Here is a 23,342-nt window from a genome sequence, read left to right on the forward strand (position 1 = left end):
CGATCCTCAGGTATTTTTATTAAAATTTACCAATTATCTAACATAAAATTAATCTTTTACAAACTTGATTTTACATTTCCTATAACCAACAAAATTTGATAAAGATCTACAAGTATTTTAGTCAAAATTTATGATTACATTATTACATAATTGCCTTGCTAATTGTTTCACCTCAAAGGCTTATTATTATAGATTAGATAAATGTTAATTTAACCATAACCAAATGGCCAAAAAGGGTACTACTTTGTTTAAATCTGGGCAAAAGACAACCTAAATTCGTATAATTTATTTCACATTATAATTATAGTATTATAACACCTGGGGTGGTTATACAAGTGGGTTTAAAACTTTAGAGAGAAAATCCCACATAAGTTGCTAAATTTTAATGAGTTTTGGCATAATGAGTGGGGCAAGGTCGTCTCGTTACAGTATCTAATTTCCATTAGATCATGTATTTTTCAAAATATATGTAAATTTTTAATGTGCACTTTTAGGTAAGGGTAAGTATAATATTCAGATATTGACCAAATATGAAATGAAATTTTTTTGGCAATAGATTAGAGATAAACATCTGCGTGTATATAAATTTCAATTAAGGTTTAACAAAATGTTTGTACCTATAGTATCCAAACCAAAATTTCATTTGTGTACTTAACAGTTGAGATAATATATAAAGAAGTACTCACCATTAAAATCATAGACATACAGTAAAGCACTCCTACTATAACTTTCCCCACCAATTATATACATTGAATCTCTCCAAACAGCTGCACCATGAGATGCAGAACCCGGGGGTATAAATCCTTGAACTTTTATTGCTTCCCAGAAACCATTGCCAGCTATTTGACTGCAGTCATCACCTTTATATTTACCAAAACAAGAACAGCCTTTTTCAGGTTCACAAATCCCTCTGTTATGCGAAGCTCCACAATTATTGGGACAGTTTTCTAAATGACAAGCTAAACCACCCCATCCTCCATTGCAAGTACATATACCTTCAATACAAATTCCATTTCCAGAACAGTCTATGCCAGATATCTGAGACAAAATAATTTACTACTTAAATGAATGCAATATTTATAAAGAAATTGCAAAATACATATTAATAATTTGCTCAGTTAATGTAAATGTGCCATGTGTTACTACAGATTCCTGGATTTAAAATAATGCTATTAAGAAATCACATTAGCATACAGTAAGATTTTCTACTCTCTTATTTTAAAAATATGTACGGTTCTAACATAGTAATTATGTCCAATTAAAAATTAAAAACCAAAAATGGTGGAGGCGTCGCTCGATATGCACTGACATAAAATGACCAATATTTCCTAAACTGTTAATTTTACCGAGTTGAACCAAGAAGGTATTTTCATTGGCAAATTCTTCAGGGAACTTATTTTTGATACAGGCAGATTGCGATCGTCATCTATGCAAAAATTCTGGGTTGTTAACCATTGGGCATAGTCTCTGACATTCTAGGCATAATGAAGTTTCACTTACAACATCAAAAACAAGCTATACACATATGTTATCAGCCACCAAATTTGCATCATGCTCAAGTTAATGGTGTAGATAACTGTAAATAAAAATAACTTTTTAATTTTCACGTTTGAGAGCCCGTCACTTGTTAACGAAGGCTCGTACGAAAAAAATTTATATGAAGAACTGATATTATTTTGACCTCATCTATCTGTACTCCACTTTTTTGTATCAAGTGTTGAGACATCCTGTGTATGTAGGTTTATTCCGACTCCGACACTCAATGAAAATCTGGTGGCAGAGAGACATCCCCACTACACTAGTCGCAACATAAAGGTTACCAGCCAAAATCATATTTTGTTTAAATTGTGGAAATTTAACTATTTGTTTATATAGGACGTCCCCGTTAGACTCATCCGCTAATATTTTATTGCATTTAGCGCTATGTGATATGTAGAATTATTGTAGAACTGCACCGCTACAAATCAAAACAGTGGCAAAGTCCAGCCTCGTTTGATAGGGGAAACCAGAACTATTTACTGTTGTAGCCGCGAGGGAGGCTAGCCTCCTAGTGATGGGAGATCGGCGCAAACCAATAAATACCATCATGTATTAGCAAAGGGTGATTTGAACCTAAAAAAAAATGGCCAAGCAATGCAGCTGATCTTTAGTAGATTCCATTTCTGCAGTTTTTTATGTCACTTGACAAAGAAGCTACTCATAATATTAAAATTTTGGTGCAATGGTATTCAAGGACTGAGTGCTTTTTCTTTTCTATAAAAATTGTTGCATTTCTCATTACTAAAAGAGATAATTTATTGCAAGTTGCTAGGATATTTGATGCTCTGAGATTTTTAAGTTCTATAATTTTAATTAAATTAATTATATAAAAACTGTGCTAACTTGGGTTGAAAATTTACCTAATGTAATGTACCTAATAAATGGCTCAGGTTTAAAAATGACATCAATTTTAAATTTTAAAATAAATCATACTTGGATGTATCCAATGATTCAGAATTTTTTTAATTACATGAATTTCACAATGCATCACAACATGCGTACAGCGCTGTTCTATATATTTGTGCAATCTATCCTTCAGGTGCAATAAATATGGGATTTATTAATTCTAAGGCAAGGGTATCTTAACTTACAACTGTTTTTGTTGTGCATCTTGAACTGTACAATTCTATTGTCAAAACTGTTTCATATCTTAAACGCTTATAAAAACAAATTATTCTTTAGATCGATGTTTAAATGGTCTGATTCTAGTATCTTGGATAATGACAGCAATATATCACTGGAAAGTGTTTTGTGAGCTCCTGAGTAAGTTACATTCAACAAAGAATTAATCTCGAGTACTGGCAATATGTCCCTTCTAATTTCTTTCAGAATATTTAAATAATAAAATGAACAGAATTTACTACAGTGTGAAGAATATGTTTTCAGTGCAATTTCTAGACGAAGTGAAAAAGAATGCTTTTGTTGTTGCACTGTTTACTATTGATGACTTACTTGAATATTTTTCTTCATTTAAAAAAATTAACAAAATTCTTGCACACATTCTACATTCTACACCAGACATATTTGTTAATATAAGAATTAAATAATGCTTCAAATATTTTCTTTTAAATGTCCCGATATTGTTGAAGTGGGTTAAATGTCCCGATATTGTTGAAGTGGGTTAAATATCCCAATATTGTTGAAGTGGGTCCTGATACTGTTGAAATGGGTTAAATGTCACGATATGATTGAAGTGGGTTAAATGTCCCGATATTGTTCAAGTTCTGCATATTCATGCCTTGCTGAGTATCCTATCGGGTAGAATATCACTTATGGTTAACACATCTTCATTGGGACACTGGATCCTAGCTTGTTATATCGTTCATCACATTCTGCATTCTGCTCTTTAAGGAGGTTCGTTACACATCCGCCCACAGCGGGGCGGGCGCTGCGGGAGGGAAGCCTATGCATATACACGGTAGTTTCGTTGTAGTACCAACCTTACATAAACTAATTTGAGCAAATTAAATATAGTATATACAAATGAAATTTATACAACATATATTAGCTTGCATATATTTTTCGTGTTTAATGCACAGCAATTAACTTTTTATTTGAATAAAAGTGTCTATTTCTTTATTAAGAGCTATGAAATCTGGCAACATTGCCATTGCCATGGTGTGGTGGTAAAAGTTAGGTCAACTGTCATTACTGTCAACTGTGCTTTGCGCGTATTCCGTAAACATGAATGAACATCAAAGATATAAAGGAAAAGTAATGACTGAAAAGCAATATAAAATTTGTATGAAACAGAATCTGGATTGATGAGAAAAAAATAAAATGTGCAAACCGAAAATCCATATATGATAACTATCAAGAAGCTCAGTGTATGATAGTAAGATGTCACCTTCTACATCTATACTGTTCCTTTTGCAAAGAGATTATTTCAATTTTTGTTTCAAATTGCTATTATATTGCATTAGATCACGAAAAATTTATTTAATATTACACAGGCACACAAAAAAAATTTTCATGAACCAGAGGGTACACCCCACTTAGGTTTTTGGGGTCGCTGAAACCGAATATGACCATAAAAAATGATTTCAATTGCCCGTTTTCCCGCTAGCACCCCCTGAAGGGGGTTAAATTTAAAATTTCCGTACAAAATTAAGATGTATGCGTATTTCTATTTTTTTTTTGGGACGCTGAAACCAAAAATGACAACAAAAAATGAATTTAACCCCCCTCTGATCCTCTAGCACCCCCTTACCACCCCCTGAAGGGGGTTGAATTTTAAACTTTTGTACAAAATTAAGATGTTAATCATAACCGTGTTTATTTTGCCTTTTGATATTTTGAACTTGACACCTTATTCTAGACAAGATATTTTAATTTTTTTTTCCGTTGGCATTTTGTTTTCTCTTTGATTTTAATGTTTTTGCTCTTCACTGACCAGTCTTATTTGCGTTTAAAAGATGAATATAATTTTATGCCTCCGGAATAGAATTGATTCCGTATCTACTTCTGTGACTAAGACACCTCTGTGAAGGCGGGTAACAGTTTAACTGAGATTGTTTGAAAGCAAGAGAGTTCGGTATCATAGAAAGAGGTAAATGCCGAACCGTGAGAGGTAAAGGGACCCACATTAATCAAGCACCCGGAATCGTGAGAGGCGAGGGGACTCACTTTAATCAAGCACCCCGAACCGTGAGAGGCAAGGGGATTCACGTTAATCAAGTACCCCGAATCATGAGAGGCAAGGGGATTCACGTTAATCAAGTACCCCGAATCATGAGAAGCAAGGGGACTCACTTTAATCAAGCACCCCGACCAGTGAAAGGCAAGGGGACTCACGTTAATCAAGCACCCCAAACCGTAGGAGGCAAAGGGACTCATGAGGGCTCAAGCACCCCAAAGGGAACAGAAACCTACCATCTCCACGCCATTATTCCTGGATTGCGCTAAGAGTTGAACCAAATCATACATTTAAGAGCTGATATTTCTGATCGGTGAAGTATTGACGTTTATAACATAGGAGCTGGAGGTACTCTATAATCGAGCTATTTAAATATAGCGCGTCAGTCGAAGCATAAAATACAGCGTACAGTGTTGCCATATTTCCTTTCATTAAATCAGATGTTTGTTCAAATTTGTCAAAACGTTATCTATTCATTCCATTATCTCAATAATTACATTGTAAGTGCATATTTTTATTGTTTTAAAATGTTTAGTAATATTTAATTTTTTAATTACAATTTTAATTTCCCGATTCTAACCATTTTTAAGAGCAATATTAATGTTTGATTAAAATTTTTTCCCAACTCGCATAAGAGCCTGTGTATAAGAGCATAATTTTTAGTATCATTTTTCAAAAAAACTATATTGGCAATTGATCTGATATTTTTACACGAGGCAGTTGGCATATTTATTAAGATTTCAATGATTTTGAAAACTTTCTTACCATTTTTTTTTTCGGTATCGAACCTCCTTAAAGATTTGACGCATTGTAGAGTAATTATAGTATTCTTGAATATTTCAAAAAACTTCTCCCATGTCTTTGTTCTCCTTATATCTCAGAAGTGGGATGCTCTCGCGCCCAAGTGAGAGTAAATGAGGAGTATATGCATGTGCGTGATGTCAATATTGACAAAGAAAATAATTTTATTTATTTTGTTTTGTTAGTAGGGTAGGGGGAATGCGATAGGAGTTGTAATGGAGCAGGACAATACCAGAACCAAAGGGCGTAGGCATTGCTCCATCTCTTCGGAGAGTAATCCATCAAGGTCAGCGACACCTATGAGGAAACATAAGGGCTACTGCCTGGTCTTCCAAGCGTCGCAGTCATAGCAACCACGGTTCCAATGATAGAAAAACTTCAATAGACAGATTAAGTAAAGCAATGATGCACTTCATAAATTCCCTACCAACAGCAACGACGAATGAATCAATGCGAGGTAATTATTATACCCGAGTTTTATCCTGAGGATAGTCGGCAGAATATTCAAGTGTGGCTGGTGAAAGTGGATTAATTGAGAGATTATATCACTGGAGTGAAACTACAACTATATATATGTTTTACTTAAAGGGCTTGGCAGCCACCTGGTATAAGACTTAGCCGAGTGTCCGATATACCTGGAAATAATGGAATGGAGAGCTATCTATGGCATTTTCATCTAACAGAGATTATTACAACATACTAGCTGGAGAAGATGCTACGGAGAAAATTGCCTCAAGAAAGCTATACAAAATACTTCTTTGAAAAGCTCGCACTCCTCCACCAATACCAAATCCACGGTGCCAATGCTGTCTCGTGTATAATTGGCGGATTGAACGAATATAATGTGAAGATTTCTGCTCGAGCTGGTAACTATAGCTATCCTATCTATCTGCCCGGGTTTCGAATCCCGCGGCCGGTAGACCGTAGATTAGCTATGCTTGTACGGAGGATTGGTACCTTCTGTGCAGGTATGGTAGGGTGGAAGAATGTTGGCTTGGGTCAATGTGAGAGATTGACACCGGTTGGCATTTGACCACCCCCCTAATTAATGAGGTTTTTCAGGTTTCCCTCACTCCTGCACTGAATGGTGGTTAGGGCCTACCAACATAAGTCGTTCCTGGGCGCAAATGCGGCCTGCTTAATAATAATATGCCGCCTCCTCTCCCGCACAAGTCTACGGCTTCTGGGCTAATTCTCGTAATTAGAATGAGGAGTGGATATTATTATTATTATTATCCTGACGCACTTTACGGGTACCTTCGGATTTTGAATGACACAAACAGAGACACTGATCGTAAGAAGTTAAACATGCTGCTGGGAGGAGAGGCAGAAATACACGGAAGCGGCATCAGTTGGAACATAAAAAAAGTTGTGGGAAACAGGGACAACTTGACAGCAACATGTCCTAGAAACAAACAATACATAATGCCAAGGTCCAATTTTTGTCAACAGACAGGACATACAGAGATGATTCTCAAAATCCAAGCCGCCGACAGTTGCTAGTACCGGGAATGTTGCATGATCAGAAGCTGCTACTACCGAACCGAATGCAAAGTATTTTTAAAATATTATGATTAACAGCATACTTTCCCAGGCCTACATGGATTTAAGGAGTTCTTGTAACATAATTAAGTTAGACCAGGCCGAGTGATTAAAACTCCAATATGATACGCAAAAGTGGAGGATGTTGCAGGGTTACGGCAGAAGAAAGGTTGAAACTCTGGGTGTTGGTAGATGTCGTATAAAAATAAATGACATAGAAACGACTACTCAGCTCACAGATGTAAAGTTCAAAAAAAAAGGAGATTCTAAGTCGTCCTCCAGAAACTGACGAGGAGAGGGCTACTTATAAAAATTATGCCATAAGGAAAAAAGTTTACAGGAAGACTGCACAAGGTCTGCAATGGGTTGTGCCTTGTGGAATGTGCCAACATGTAGTGTACTGTCTTTACAAACATTACTGGTTCCCCACGATGAGGAAATCTGTAGAAAAATACATAGCGAATTGCATACCTTGCCTGTACAATAAGAAGCCGACTGGAAAGAAGTAAATATTTCTCCACTCCATGGCATTAGAACCTATCCCTATGAACATGGTCCACATTGATCACTTAAGGCCCTTTCTTTAAATTGAAAAAGGGGAACATGTTTCTGGTAGTTATGATCGATGCATTTACTATATGCATTTCTGAAGGCTTCTTTAACCATAAATTGTTTAGAATAGTTGGCATGATGCTTTGGCTATCCAAAAATCCTTGTGTCTGGATAGATGTGTCATGTTTTACGTCAAAGAGATTCAGTGGCTACTGCAAGCTACATGGTATAAACATACAAAACGCTGTAGTAACCCCAAGAGTCAATGGACAAGTGAAAAAGCTAAATAGAACAGTGATATGGGCCTTAATGACAACATCACCAGAAGAGGATTACTGGGATAAATGCTTGGATCAAGTCACATCACATCAAGTCACAAGTGGATCAAGTAGATAAAGTCACATCATCAGTCACATCAATTAACTGTGTTTCAAATTGCACCACTAAGAAGGCACCCTGTGAGATATTGTACGGATAAGAGGGGGTCTCGATCAGGTCCTTAAATATCGGATTTCGGAGATACCCGATAGAACTGAGGATTTTGTCAAAATAAGGAATGAGGTATTGCAACAAATCAGCAACGGGCAAAGGAAAAATAAAGAATATTTTGATCAAAAGAGGAAAAGACTGCGGAAGTGGTGGCAATTTGCTATTTATACAGAAACACAAAAGTGTATCTGGGATAAGTAAAAAATTGACGCCACCATTCTCTGGGTCCATAATGGACAAGTCCTTCCTACCAAATGAAGTTGTTGACATGGAAAGGTTGCAGAGAAATGACAGGGTAAAATATGAGAATGTAGTCGATGTTGATCATATGAAACCTCGGGTACAGCCAGGGGGGCTGTTCAATTCAATGACTGGTGAGAGTGATGGAGATGGTGATGTAATGCTGCATCCTACGATAGTGAAGAATGCCTCGAGGCACATACAGGATGATCGATTGTAACAAACAGGTTGGCCGTTGGGGAGTAACATAAGGGGACCGTTGGAGTGGACTGAACGGACAGTAGGCAGTTGGGCGGTGGCAGTTTATCATGTTTGAAGGAACGAGATGGTCGCTCCAGCGATAGTTAGGAGAGTTGTTCTTACAATAGTTACCTAGTTACTTAGTTGTCGTTTTGAGTTAATTAGTTATTTTTCTGTATAAGTTAATTTTGAGTATTATTGTGATTTAGTGGTGGTTACTTTTTGTTAGTAGGATGAGTATATTCTTATCAGCTGCAAGATTTTTGGTGGACCGATAAGTTTTAGTAGTTTGAATTATCAGTGTTAAGAATGATCTTTTCTCCATATCATTTATGCCAATATAGTGAGTTAAAAGTCCCCTTGCTACTAATGTATTTTGATGGGTTATGGTATGGGATATATTTTAGTGGGTTCTATGCCCCAATATTATTTGTTTTGAGTGGATTATATGTGCTAATATTATTTATGTATTTGAGTGGGTTAAATATTCCGATATTATTTATGTTTTATGTGGGTTAAATGTACCACTCTAGAGGGAGAACTATGGCGGAATCAGATATTGACAATAATGTCATATTGGAATTTTTGGCCTTACATGAACGGTATCTCAAGATATGGGACCCAAAAAATGTTAATCATAAAAATAGGAATAAAGTGTCCAATGCCTGGAATAAAATACAAAAAGAATGTCTTATGATGACAACTATACCAATGTTGGGAGCAATTCCCTATCCTTGCAACTGCCAGTATTGGGCAGAGCGGTGAAAGACACACATTGGAGTTGGCCCATATTGGCCCAGCTTTATACAGGGTGACTTCACTTTAAATACAGAAACTGCAGGACTACATTAATTATCAAAAAATAAGTAGAGTTTGCTCTATATACTTTTTTCCTGCGGGACTCGATATTCGAAATACAAAGTGTTAAATTTTACAAAAAAATATATTTTTTCTGCCATATCCTCATAATGCGCTGTCGGAATTGAATTAAATTTATTACAGCGTGTTCACTTAATTAGACCTTTTATTGAATGTACTATTAAACTTGTGCCTTAACCAATTGCGTAATACTGGAGGTGCCACCCCATTTTCCCAAGAAAGGAAAATATTCCACTGGCTGTTTTTTGTAAAAATAGTGTTACATTCAGGAACTGTTACGATAAATGTTTGAAAAATATTTCTTGGTGTTTTTTAACAGTAGCAGCCGTTTGGGCTGGTTTTCTTTTTATTGAATTTTCCTAATAAATTCATCCGTTTATTTGATGAAAACCTAATGAAACGTGCTACTAAAGTATCCGCCAACTTTTCCCAAGCGTAATTATATTGTTCTCAGAACAGGCATTCATGGAAAATTCAGAAGAACTCAGAGGAATTCAAGTGAAATTCTAAGAAAATCCGGAGAATTTAGGGGAAGTTAGAGTAATTCATGGGGAATTCAGAGGAAGTCACAAGATTTCACAGAGAATTCACAAAGTTGGGGGTTTGCCACTACAGGTTAAAAACTGACATGTATTGTGGAGTGTCTCCCATGACATAAGGAATAACAGCAATTACAAGAAATTGCAAAAATAAAATTGACAAAATTTCGGTTGGAAAACATGCTATCTCAAATTAAGCTTGGAAAACATGCTATCTCAGATCTTAAATATTCCTTACTTTTTGAAAAATATATTATATAAGTTTATTATAAATGCACGGTTTCAATCATTGAATGATTCAATGTGCCAATTTAAATTTCTAGTCAAAATGAGATAGTATGTTTTTACTTAAAGATCTGAGCTAGCATGTTTTCCATGCTTAATTTGAGATAGCATGTTTTCCAAGCGAAATTTGAGCTAGCATGTTTTGCAACCGAAATCCGAGATAGTATGTTTTCGTACTAAAGCATCGATATTTATTTTTGGGGTTATTTTATATTTTTTCTGTCTTAGTTAATAGGAAGATACGATATTGCTTGTAACTCTTAAACGGGAAGTAATACAAAAAAATTGCTCTAATAAAAGTTTATTAGAAAAAAGAGAGCTTTTTAACAGGAAAAAAATTTGGGTATGTTTCTAGAAAAAATATAATAATTGATGACGTCAGTCGTTTCTGTTAAATCTCAAAGATACTTTTGATTGAAAATGGAGCTTACCTCCTCCCATTTAACACCACGTGTCCCAAACTTTATTTAAATTTTTTGTATTCTCACAGTAGGCCCATACTATCGAGTTTGAGACACCCTGTACAATTATATGACCACTGACCCTGTTGATATAAGCACAACTTTTAATGATCTGCTTCCTAACTGTGGAAATTTTTGATTTAAATATGGAAGACAATACTAATGATCTGTTATATTATTTAAGAGCAGACGTCATATCTTCTTTCTGGGCAACTGTTACTTATAAACTTTATATAACGCTGGATTACAATAGTAGCAAAATTATGGATGCCCAATGCCGATGTCGAGCATCCGCTTCAAAGGACTGTTCTCATATTGTTTCTTTGTTATACAAACTCGAAGATTATATCGTACGCTAATGCACAATGTTTAGTTGACATGTGGAATTAATTTTTCTATTTTATTACTTTGTTTATATATGCATTTTGAGAATAATAAAAATGCACATTTGACATTACTTTAGATAGCAGAATAAAAATGTTTGTACCCCCTACCCGTGCAACCTCTAGAGATATTTTTTTCAAACCTTCCGAGGAATAGGCTAATAATATTGTTAAATTACACTTTTTGATGTAAGTTCGTAACTAAAAAATTATTTGTTGCGTTAAACTTTATGTCGGATTCTGAATTCTTAGACATTTCTTAACAAAAGATGAACTCTTCAGTAGCAGATCGTCAGGGTCCACAGATTCTTTTAATAAAATATACAAATTTATCATATAATTGACATAATCTTTATAAATAATTAGTAGTTGGCTCTCTCCTGCTTATCTGCAATAATATGTAGAATATTCATACACGAAGTCACCTGACCACCGAATGTAGATAACCATTGATTGCCTCTGTCAATCCTTAAACCTTAGCATCATTAGTCTCAATGAGTCATTTACAATGAACAATGACAAAACATTGTCAACGTGAAGGAAAATTATATTACTGTTTTAAACAAAATGACTAGTCACGTGGCTTTAATCAATTATGAAGGCTCTCTGAATTCAATTCTAAGAAATAATGCCATACCTAAGCCATATTTAATTCATAAAAATACCATACCTCTTATATTTTGTCGATATTTGCCTGTGTTTTACGGCTAATTGAATTTCTCTTTTTCCTTTCAAATTAGTCAGATACTGACTAATCGATTTTTTAAATTCATGTTAGAAATATTTCGGCTAGTTTCAACTAATTTAAGTAAAAAATAAAGTAACACCTTTTGAATCAATAATATTATTTGGTTATTAGAATAACTTCAAGAGAATTATTAATTTCCAAGTAAAAGTCAACATAACTTCGCACAAACGTTGAAAACTCTCAATAATTATCCGATTATTAGGAAATTTTCTATCGAGGAATCTTTAGAATTCCTTTAGAATTTAGAATTTCCATGACATAATTATTCATAACAATAAAAAGTATCTGCATACTCAACTACAAAAGCGCTACGGTGAGACAAAATAGAACTTAAGGTGACGCTAAGGTGAGAGAAAACAGAACTTAAGGTGGAATTGTCTGCAACTGAAAACAAAATAGTATTGATTTTTTATTGAAAATGGAATTAGGATTAACTTTTGCATTGATCAGTATGCTGTTTAATGCACATAGGACTACAGTGCCAAAAATATTTTTCTGTTTTATAACAATTAGCGAAGATTTGGTCTTTTGACCTGAAAAAGATATTGTTGAAGGAACAATGCCAGAGTGCTTTTTATCCAGACTATAAAGATACTAGTGTGATTATTGATTGCACTGAATTGAACATTGAAATACCATCAACTGTTGACCAATGTGTGTTTGCTTATTCGCATTATAAAAAAGGTTTCACCGCCAAATTTCTAGTAGGTAGGTATAACACCAGGAAGCTTTATTAGCTTTAAATCAGTAATCACAGGTGGAAGAAAAAATGATTGACAAGTAATTATTGAACCTGGATTATTAGACCTATTAGAAGATGGAGTCTTAGCAGATAAAGGATTTCCACAATTCAGTTGTACTCTTGATGAGAAAGGAAAGAAACTGTTACTTGTTATGCCACCATTTTTAGAGAAAAAAGGAGAATTTACAAAAAAGAAACTGAAAATATATAGTGCTATCCAAAAAGTTTGCACCATATGGGAAAAAACTTTATGTATAAATTTAATAAATTCCTTCGATTGTCAGTTGTCTCTGCATGTCGTCAAATCAAAATACCGCCCATCGAACCTCATAAAACATTTGTTATATACGAGGGGCAGACGAAAACTGCAAATCGGCCCAAGAATAAAGTACCTTTATTTTCAGCCCTAGGCGAAAATGTTATAAAGAAAAGTTATGTCTCTCCAAAAGGTTAGCCCGAATATAAAGTTTCAGTTGATTATGTTGAAAAAGCGATTCCTGACAATTTTGCAACTTTCGCTCGTACCATAATTCGAACGAAAACATCCATGACTAAAGTCACGTTTCTTTAGTACGCTTCTATGAGAAAAACATTATAATTCCTGAAAACAAGTCGAATCAGGAACTAATAAGGCCATTATAAAAAATAATGTAGAAAAAAAAAACAAATATGGTGCAAACTTTATTTTTTATTCACTTCAAAATAACTTGTTTCAGAAAATTTTCATTCCATTGGACAGTGATACAAGAACTACCGTTCTCGATGGGGGAATAAATAAATAAAGCACATTTTTCAACACATGACACGCACATTTGAATTTATCATGGTGTATAATATACATTTGATGCCTTCAAAAGTACTTCATTTCCTTGAAGAAATAAATATTGAACATTACACTTGTTACTTTCGAAGTCCGCAACACGTACTTTTTCACAAGAGAGTGGACATTTGAACTTGACAATCTTTTGAATACGTCAATTTTAAGCAACCACACCGTCAAGGCATAGCCGTGGTTGCTTTTTACTGACTAGCAGGCCAATTTTTTTGACATTAACATTGAACATTCTTTTATATTCGACCGTTGCTTCTGACTCGTACTTTGTCCCATAACGAACAAGTCTTTCTATTCCCACACTCAAGCTCCTAGCTTGACACAATTCGGTATACTTTGCTTGTTTCAAGGTATCACAGCACAGTTGAATAATTTATTTCTTTGGTAAAACAATAGATGCAAAATAAAAATCTTTTATTGTTTCTTGCACTAACTGTCGCTTCATGTACACCGCAGTATTTTCACAAAAACGGATTTAAGCAGGCGGCACAATCTTCTTTTTCTAGGATTACTTCAACTTCGGTTAATTAATTTTTATATCAAGGCAAAGTTGTATGAAAAAAATCGAATAATTTTTGTAATAACAAACATTTTTATATATTAAGGTACTTATACACTATTTTTTTTATAATTTGTTATAAACACTAGTCATCTTATGATTAGATCAATCTAAAAATATTGTATAAAGTTATCGATGTCATTTATACACATACATATTATAATTATAATAAAAATATTTGGCATATGTTTAACTGTGTAGTGTGGTGGGGATGACACTGAAGTTTGTCTTGTAACTTTAGCTTGAATGACGTAACTTTTATTATTCCTCCTATGCTTATCAACGCTGCAAACATGATGAGCTTTGACTGGACCCCTTCCTTTTGGAATTTTTGTCGGTTGAAATAGTACTCATAACAAATTTTCTCAAACCCAGTTTTTATTATAATTTCCATTTCGGGTGCAAAAAGTATAATAGCTGCCTGCAACTTGCAGCAGAGTCTGAAACATTTATTTTTAAATTATGTGTCAAAGTATAATGTAACTTCACTGAATTCGCATTTTTTACTTATTTATTATTGACATTTTTGTAACAACTTTTAGTTAACTAACTTTTTTTAAATAATTACGTCTTATATAAAATATCGGAGTTATTCACAATAATATTAGATACACTATAGCTATATGCCTAACCTCCAATTATATAGTAACAATCTTATATTAGACTTTTATAAAAATTGGTACTTTGCCAAATTTTTTAAGAATTAGTTGACAAAAAGTATACTGCATGCGTGGATACGAAGCTTTATTTATTTATTTATTTATTTATTTATTTATTTATTTTACAGTTTAGGGAATACTACAGGCTTTAAACCCATAACAGTTTCCACTAATTTGGTAACAAAAGATGGAAAATATCTTAATCTATCCATAATCATAAAAAACAAAAAATATATAGCTGAATAGACAATAGAGAATACAGTACTACTAGATACACACACACACACGCACGCACGCACGCACGCACGCACGCACACACACACACAGTTTAAATAAAATGAATTAAAAGAATGAAATTAAAAAAATAAATAAAGAAAAGGCATACAATTACATTTCTAAACGTTTAACATAATTTTTAAAAGTGTTTAATAATGATGACAATATATCAACACATCCATTATTATTTGATACATAACAATTAAAGGACGACGTTGTTCTACATGTGGAGCTATTCATACCTAAATTAGTTTCACAAAAATTTATATCGAACAAATAACTATTTCTAGTATTTATAGATGGAACGTGAAAGTTTAACAAAGATAGAAGTTCAGGACACTCGATCAAGTTGTTAAGCAATTTAAACAAAAATATGAGATCTGAATGAAATCTTCGGTTCACTAGGGTAGTTAATTTAAATGTTTGTTTTGTCACTGTGATATTAGGAACATTATAACGGGTAGGAAAGTACCGATGGTCTATCTGAAGTTACGTGAGAGTGATAAAGTAAGCCATAGAAATCCATGCGATAGAGAAGGATGGCTATAATGAAGGCGTCTTATAGTCACCGCCCGTTTCGCCCTTCCACAAATAAGATCCACTTCTTATTTGTGGAAGGGCGAAATGGGCTATGACTATTAGACGCCTTCAATATACCCATCCTTGTCGATCACATGGATTTCTATGGCTTACTTTATCGCTCTCACGTAACTTCAGATAGACCATCGGTACTTTCCTACCCGGTAGATGCCATTTATTCTAAAATTTAAGTGATCTGTTTTGCAATCTTTCTAATCTAATTTTATATATATTATAAGTGGGGATCTCGATAACACTCGCAAAATTTACCCTACTGTAAATATAAGCATAACAGAAGGATGTCATTGACTTTTCATGCCTAAAGTCATTACATATTCTTATTATAAAACCTAACAATTTATTGCAGTTGTTGCAAATATGATCTATATGAGTACCACAACTCATCTTACTATCAAAGAACACTCCTAAATCTTTTACAATGGTAACCCTATGCACTATTTGGTTATTTATAAAATAATTAGAATAAAAAACATTATAATTTTTCGTGAAACTAATACAGTAACCAAACAATACTATTCATGTCAGTTTGAATTAGCTTGCAATTATCAATAGATTCGATAATTCGAAATAATTTTAGGTCATCTGCATATAAAAGGAACCTACAATAATGAATAGAATTACCAATATCGTTAATATATATATAAGAAACAGTAACGGACCTAAATGTGAACCTTGTGGCACACCAGAAGTTATAAATATTGGGTCAGATTTGAAACCACTGACTACAATTATTTGAGATCTATATGAGGCAAACCAACACAATAGATCACCATGTATACCGATATTCGCCAATTTAGCTATCAAAATATTGTGATCAATTTTATCAAAAGCTTTACTAAACTCCATATACAAGGCGTCAACCTGAATTCGACGGTCCATAGCACTACGAATGTGTTCATTGTAACATAATAAATTAGTCTCGATAGATATTTTGGAAAAGAAGCCATTTTGTTTAACCATAATAGACGTTTTAAGCGCATTAAAAACACTATTGTATATAATCGATTCAAACAATTTACTAAATACACACAACTTACTTATACCTCTATAATTATTAACGCAATTTTTATCTCCTGAATTTTTATATATAGGAATTAAATAAGCTTGTTTCCATAAAGTTGGAAATACACCTAGGTTAAGAGATTTATTAAGTATTAATGACAGAGGTACATGCAAAGCTGGGGCACAATTTTTTACAAAATAAGCTGGTAAGCCATCAACTCCAGCTCCCTTATTTGAATCTATATGAACCAATTTATCTGATATCAAATACTCTGTTATTTGTACTAAAGAAATACTATTACCTCCATTCATATTTGTGCAATTAAATATTTGGAGTGGTTTTTGTACATATGGTTCATAAACACTTTGAAAGTAAGATGAGAAAAAGTTACATACATCAGGACCATTATGACCATAAACATCATTGAAATGCATATAGTTGGATATGCCAAAATCTTTTATAAAATGTGGGGATAACTATTTTAAAATTCAGTTGCAAGATTTGACCCATACTAACAAGGCAAGTTAAATAAAAGCTTGTAATACTAAATTTAATAATCTAACATTTGAAAATAATTATTATTGTTATACCTACATTTGTATTTATTAACAAATAAATAAAATGTACTTGTTAATATTTAAAATGAAAAAAAAATAAAATATCTTATTCATTCATGTGACTACGTAAAACTAAAAAGGTCTATTTTTGACTTTAACTACAGATTAAAATCGCAGTAAAAACTAGTTTAGCAACTGAATACGGTAGGTCAAGATTCACTCTTGATAAACTTTTGTGGGTCAGCGATCAGAAGCGATCCGAAAAAGGGTTTAAATAATGATTTATATATTTTTTTTATCAGCATACATATGCATTTTAAAATTCTATTCATTTTTCCCCATCTTCCCTTAAAATTAATGACATTATGACTGAATCACTGCGTATATATTTACTTCAACACCATATAACTTCTAAACAGTTAATAATTAATTTGACATTTTTGATGCTCTTTCTCTTCTGATTTTTCTTCGACTTGTTGGGAATTGTCTTGTATATTACTACATATTTATACATAATTCAAGGAGTACAGTTTATAAATTTGTCAACAAGTTGTTTTAAGAGAAAGCTCACCTAATTGTAAATATAAATGAAGTAAAAAATACATTTTTATTGTGATTTTTAAATAATTTGTTTTTTTTTTGTAAATTTAAAATCGTGTTAAAAAAAATCAGAGGAAATTAGAAAAATTCACAGGAAGTCCGAAAAATTCGAGGGGAATTCTGGGAAATTCAAGGGGAAGTCAGAGGAAAACATAAGAATGTCAGGAAAGAGGAATTCAAGAGGAAGTTGGAGGAATTCGAAGAAATTCATGGAGAGAATCAGGGGAATTCCCTTGAATGGAGTAGTTCTGTTACAAAATTATATACGCGGTTTACCCCTTGGATATAACTATACAAAATTACTTACCACAGATGGACAAGCATTCAACCGATAGGACACATTAAATCCTGACATATTATAGGCATCATCACTAAAAAAATGGATCAAAGCAGATCCAGAATGAGTTGTAATCTCTGGTATTCGTCTAATACTATATGCATTTTTATACATCAAGCCACTGAGTACTGCCAATAATGGAGAATCCACACTATCTCCATCAAATACATATAAGTGATCCCAACCACATTCAGTAGCAAATTCTTCAATATGTAAAGTTATTGTAGAATTGGGAGCATCAATTAGCCAACTGCATTTACTAGTTAACGAGTAATTGCCTAATCCATCATGTATAGTTCCTGAAGATGCGGCCAGCCTAAAAATTTCATAAATGTATTAGGGGATGTTACCCATATAAGAGACAAGATTTAAACATCAACTTAAAAAAATTATATAAAAAGTATATGTTCAAAAAATATAAGCTCATCATAATTATCTTACAGCTGTTTTACATTGGGAATTTACTAGTTTTGTATTGTTTTTACTGATTTGTTGCTTACAAAAACTAATATTTATAAACAGTGTCGAAACCGTACTGCTGTTGTACCATTACGTATATGTAGAAAGGTAATGTTAAATATATATATCAAATTTGAAAGTTCCCGCTGTGCTCTGCCAGCGCCACCGGATATATATGTGTGTAAACATTACTTGTATGTATAAAGTAAAATACAAAAATATATATAGGCCAGTCTGTGCTAAAACTCGAAGAGTGTTTTATTTAACTTTACGATAACAGGTTATGGGTCCAGAACCACGTGTTTAACCAGTATTGTTAATTTCGTTGAGCTTTTCGGTTTTTCGATCGCGCAAGTATGGCTAGTAATCTAATCGCGAGTGTACCTAAATTATTAGGACGTGAAAATTATGGCGAATGGGCATTTGCCGCTGAAAATTTTCTCACGTTGGATGGATATGAAAAAACCATCACCGGTGTAGAAACGGACGCCGACAAAATACTCAAAGCCAAGGCAAAATTAATCTTGACGATTAATCCTCCTTTGTATGTACATATAAAAGAAGCGACAACCGCTGAAGAAATTTGGGAAAAATTAAAAACTATGTACGATGATTGTGGATTTACAAGAAAGATATCCCTACTACGGACACTTATCTCCACGAGGTTGGAGAGTAGTGACTCGATGGCGGCGTATGTGAACCAAATCATCGAAACCTCCCAAAAATTAAGTAGAACAGGATTCAAGATAGATGACGAATGGGTCGGATCGCTGCTGTTAGCAGGTTTACCAGAAAAATTCATGCCCATGATCATGGCGGTGGAGCATTCAGGCATGAAAATTAGTGTCGACGCCATTAAAACAAAACTATTGGACATGGAAGGAGATGATGCCGGTAAAACAGGTAGCGCTTTTGCCTGTAAAACTTTCAGTTACAGTTCCAGTGACAAGCACAAGCGTGGTGTTGGAGTTGGCTACCCTGATCAGTCATCCGTCAGTTCGAGTAATGTCAGAAAAGACGTAAAATGTTACCAGTGTAAACAAATGGGTCATTTTAAAAGTCAATGTCCAAATAAATACACTGCACGAAGTTCATTTGAAAAGAAGAATTATGAACCAAGAAGAAAGAATAACGCATTCAGTGCCATATTTCTAACCGGACAATTTAATAGAGATGATTGGTATGTCGATTCAGGTGCAAGTTTTCACCTCACACTGGATGAAAACAGTTTAGAAAATGCAGTAAACCAACCTGATATTCAGGAGATTATGGTCGCAGATGAGACAAAACTGGCAGTTAGCTGTGTTGGAGAAGTTAACCTCACAACTTTGGTGGACAATGAGAAACACAGAGTGATAATAAAAAATGTAAAGTGTGTTCCGGCTTTAACCACCAATCTCTTGTCAGTAAGTCAACTGATAAAGAATGGAAATTCAGTGAATTTCGAGAAGAATTGTTGCAAGATTTTTAATAACAAAGGGACTCTGGTGGCAACAGCTGATTTAGTTAACAATGTATACAGATTAAACGCTGAAAAGCCAAACCACTGTTTGTTAGCTACATCAACCAAAGTGTCAGGTGTCACATGGCACAGAAGATTCGGACATATAAATTCTTCCGATTTAGTTAAAATGAAGAATGGTGCAGTAAATGGTATGGTATGTCATGGTGAGATTGATCGTGGCAACAGAAATTGTGTTGTTTGCTGCGAAGGCAAGCAATCGAGATTGCCGTTCAAACATCAAGGCACTAGGGCAAAATCCTTGCTAGAAGTAATACATACGGACCTCAGCGGACCCATGGAAACGAAGTCTATAGGTGGGTCTAAATATTTTTTAATATTTGAGGATGATTTCAGCCGTATGCTATTTGTTTATTTTCTGAACACAAAGGACCAGGTGCTCGAATGTTTTAAGGAATTCAAGAATCAGGTGGAAAATCAGAAAAACTGTCGAATAAAGATTCTAAGGTCAGATAACGGAGGCGAATACACCAGCAAAGAATTTCAGAGTTATTTACGCACAAATGGTATAATTCATCAAAGAACAAATCCGTATACGCCAGAGCAAAATGGTTTAAGTGAAAGGATGAACCGAACAGTAGTCGAAAAAGCGAGATGCTTGCTGTTTGATGCAGGCCTTGAAAAGAAATTCTGGGCAGAGGCCGTTAACACTGCCGTGTATCTAAAGAATCGAACTGTAAGTTCTGGGTTGAACGACAGAACACCTTTTGAGTTATGGAATGGTCAGAAACCAGAAGTGAGCCATATAAAAATCTTTGGAAGTCAGGTCATGACTCACATCCNACGACAGCCAAAGTGCTCAGAAATTGTCAGTAAATCCTATGTATCACAAGAGAACCAAACACATTGATGTACGACACCACTTTGTTCGTGAAGCGGTCGTGAATGGTTCGATTAAAATTTCATATTTACCTACGTCAGAAATGATTGCTGACGTATTAACAAAAAGCCTATGTTCCAGTAGACATAATAAATTCTTGTCAAATTTAGGTTTAGTAAAAAATTATCAAATTTGATATAGTGGGGGTGTTAAATATATATATCAAATTTGAAAGTTCCCGCTGTGCTCTGCCAGCGCCACCGGATATATATGTGTGTAAACATTACTTGTATGTATAAAGTAAAATACAAAAATATATATAGGCCAGTCTGTGCTAAAACTCGAAGAGTGTTTTATTTAACTTTACGATAACAGGTAACACATTATTTTTAATGAATTTTGAAATTTATTTGCTACTTTGATTTGTTGGTAGATCTGCGTCAAAGAAATTCACGAAGTCTGTAGCAGTGTAAAACCAAACCCTTTATGAACAAATTCGTGAATTAGTCCATGAATTAATTATCAATGTAAAACAGCTATTATAAGAAACTATGAAAAATATGGAACAAGAATGTTCTCAGTTTTCAACAATTGTAGAAAATGTTTTTTTGAAAGTGTCTTTTACTTGGTGCCATATCCAAAGGAATAGTAATTTAATTCATATAAAATTAAATAAATATTTTATAATAATATATTATTTAAAGGCATCTCATTGGGTTGTCAATCAGCAAAAGCAGAATAAAGCTGGGGGGGGGGGTCAATTTTTGTAATTTATTATTTAATTGTAAAACCTACCTAACAAGAAACACCTCTTATATGGAAAAAATTATAAACATCGCTATTATTAACTTCATTTATTTAAAAATGCAAAAGTTTTCTTTACATATACAGGGTGTCCGGTAACTACAGGAGTTATTGTCACTCAAAGTAAGAAATTGAAAAATAAATATTGCCCATAATTTCTAAAGGGTTACTTTGATGAACTTGAAATTTGGGGGATCAAAACAACTCATTCAAATGTACCTTTGTACATTTAAAATTGAATCAAATATTTTTTATTATACAAGGACGGTCGAAATTATGTTCTAAAATTTACGATCGTATTGTAAAAAATTCAAATATCGGGCACAGTTTAATCTATCCGGTAAGAAAAAGGCGCCTATTAATTGGTTACCGATTATTCCTGCCCATACATTAACCATGAATCTTTGTTGGTGTTTGCCTTGAATGACTAAATGAGGGTTTTCATTCAACAAAATAATCTTAAAAGAATAAGGAAGTGCATTGAACCAGATGGAGGACATATCGAGCATTTACTGAAGTAACCTCTTTTAATCCATGTTTCATTCTTAACTTTTTTCTGTTGCGTTGTGTCCCCGGTTGTGGTTATACACAAAATACAAAAATTTAATTATCTATGGCATAATGACCATTATCCAAAATCAGTCGGTAATCGAGCGGTTTGAGGCATCAATACTTGAAGACTGTCTGACTGAAGAACTGTCGATCCCCACGGCCCGTAAGACTGTAGATCAGCTATATTAGTATAAACAAATTACGCATCCTCTCTATAGATATGATAGGGTAAAAGTCTTAACCGTCCGCTTAATTAAAGAGGTTTTCCAGGTTTCCCTCATTCTTGCACTGAATAGTGATTAGGGCGTACCAACGTAAGTCGTTCATGGGCACAATTCAAATTCAATAAAAAATTTTTTACGGAAGTACGATAGATCTTTTGCGGGGCAGGTAGTGCATATGCTTATACACAAGAATCTCGTTGCAGTACCAACCTTACATAAATTTGAGCGAACTAAGTATGCTATTTATGAATGAAATTTATACCACATAAATATTAGCTCGCATATGTTTTTCAGTTTAATGTACGCAATAGGCCCATTCAGTGATATATAATTTTAAACTTTTTCTTTCATTTTCTGAAAGTATTTAACCACCTAAATATATCTTAAAAAAAATTAGGTCAATAGGATTAATAATAAGTGATATAATTAATTCTGAATTTGTAAGACCCTTAAAAAGGTCAACACTGCGAGAGAACAGGTATTGACGTCACGATACCGGCCACTCGGCGATCAAGTCGCGAGCAGTCGGAGAGATGTGTAGATATTTGCTATACTTTTACCTATATTATATACCTATATTTTTAAGTGGATAAATAGAGAGTGTATAAGAGATATATATATCAAGTCTTGTTGAAATGCATTTTTCACACAACATATTTATTATAAACATAGAATGACTTGGAATACCTAAATACATTTTCGGATTTTTCTCAATGACGTAAATGGTTCGCTTTTCTAGATTTTCGTTTACTTTCCATTTTTGTACAAATGTACCCAACGTACTAGATTCGGTACTTGTGGATGTATGTAAAATATGTTGTAAAACATTATTATTTAAATAAATTGCCTATAGGTTCCTCTCGCCTCGTATTTCGAAATTTTTGTGGACGGGAACGTTTAGATGAGGTAGAATTTTTTTTTGTAGGCATAATTTTGAAAATTCTGCTCTAAATGTGTAAATA

At 33.8% G+C, this 23,342-nt stretch overlaps 1 protein-coding gene across 4 annotated transcripts in view; it reads right to left on the reverse strand.

Annotated features, from left to right (window-relative positions):
* Positions 1 to 23,342, reverse strand: part of LOC108912543 (attractin) — an 82,673-nt gene that overhangs the window by 43,122 nt on the left and 16,209 nt on the right. For all 4 annotated transcript variants that reach the window (XM_023456805.1, XM_018717795.2, XM_018717794.2 and 1 more), the window contains exons 2-3: positions 17,970 to 18,315; positions 687 to 1,038 (exon numbers count right to left, since the gene is read on the reverse strand). In XM_023456805.1, coding sequence (XP_023312573.1) covers positions 687 to 1,038; positions 17,970 to 18,315 — 698 coding nt within the window. The remainder of the gene's footprint in view (positions 1 to 686; positions 1,039 to 17,969; positions 18,316 to 23,342) is intronic.

The sequence above is a fragment of the Anoplophora glabripennis genome, unplaced genomic scaffold (assembly GCF_000390285.2).
Source record: "Anoplophora glabripennis isolate ALB-LARVAE unplaced genomic scaffold, Agla_2.0 scaffold633, whole genome shotgun sequence".
In the NCBI taxonomy this organism is placed as follows: domain Eukaryota; kingdom Metazoa; phylum Arthropoda; class Insecta; order Coleoptera; family Cerambycidae; genus Anoplophora; species Anoplophora glabripennis.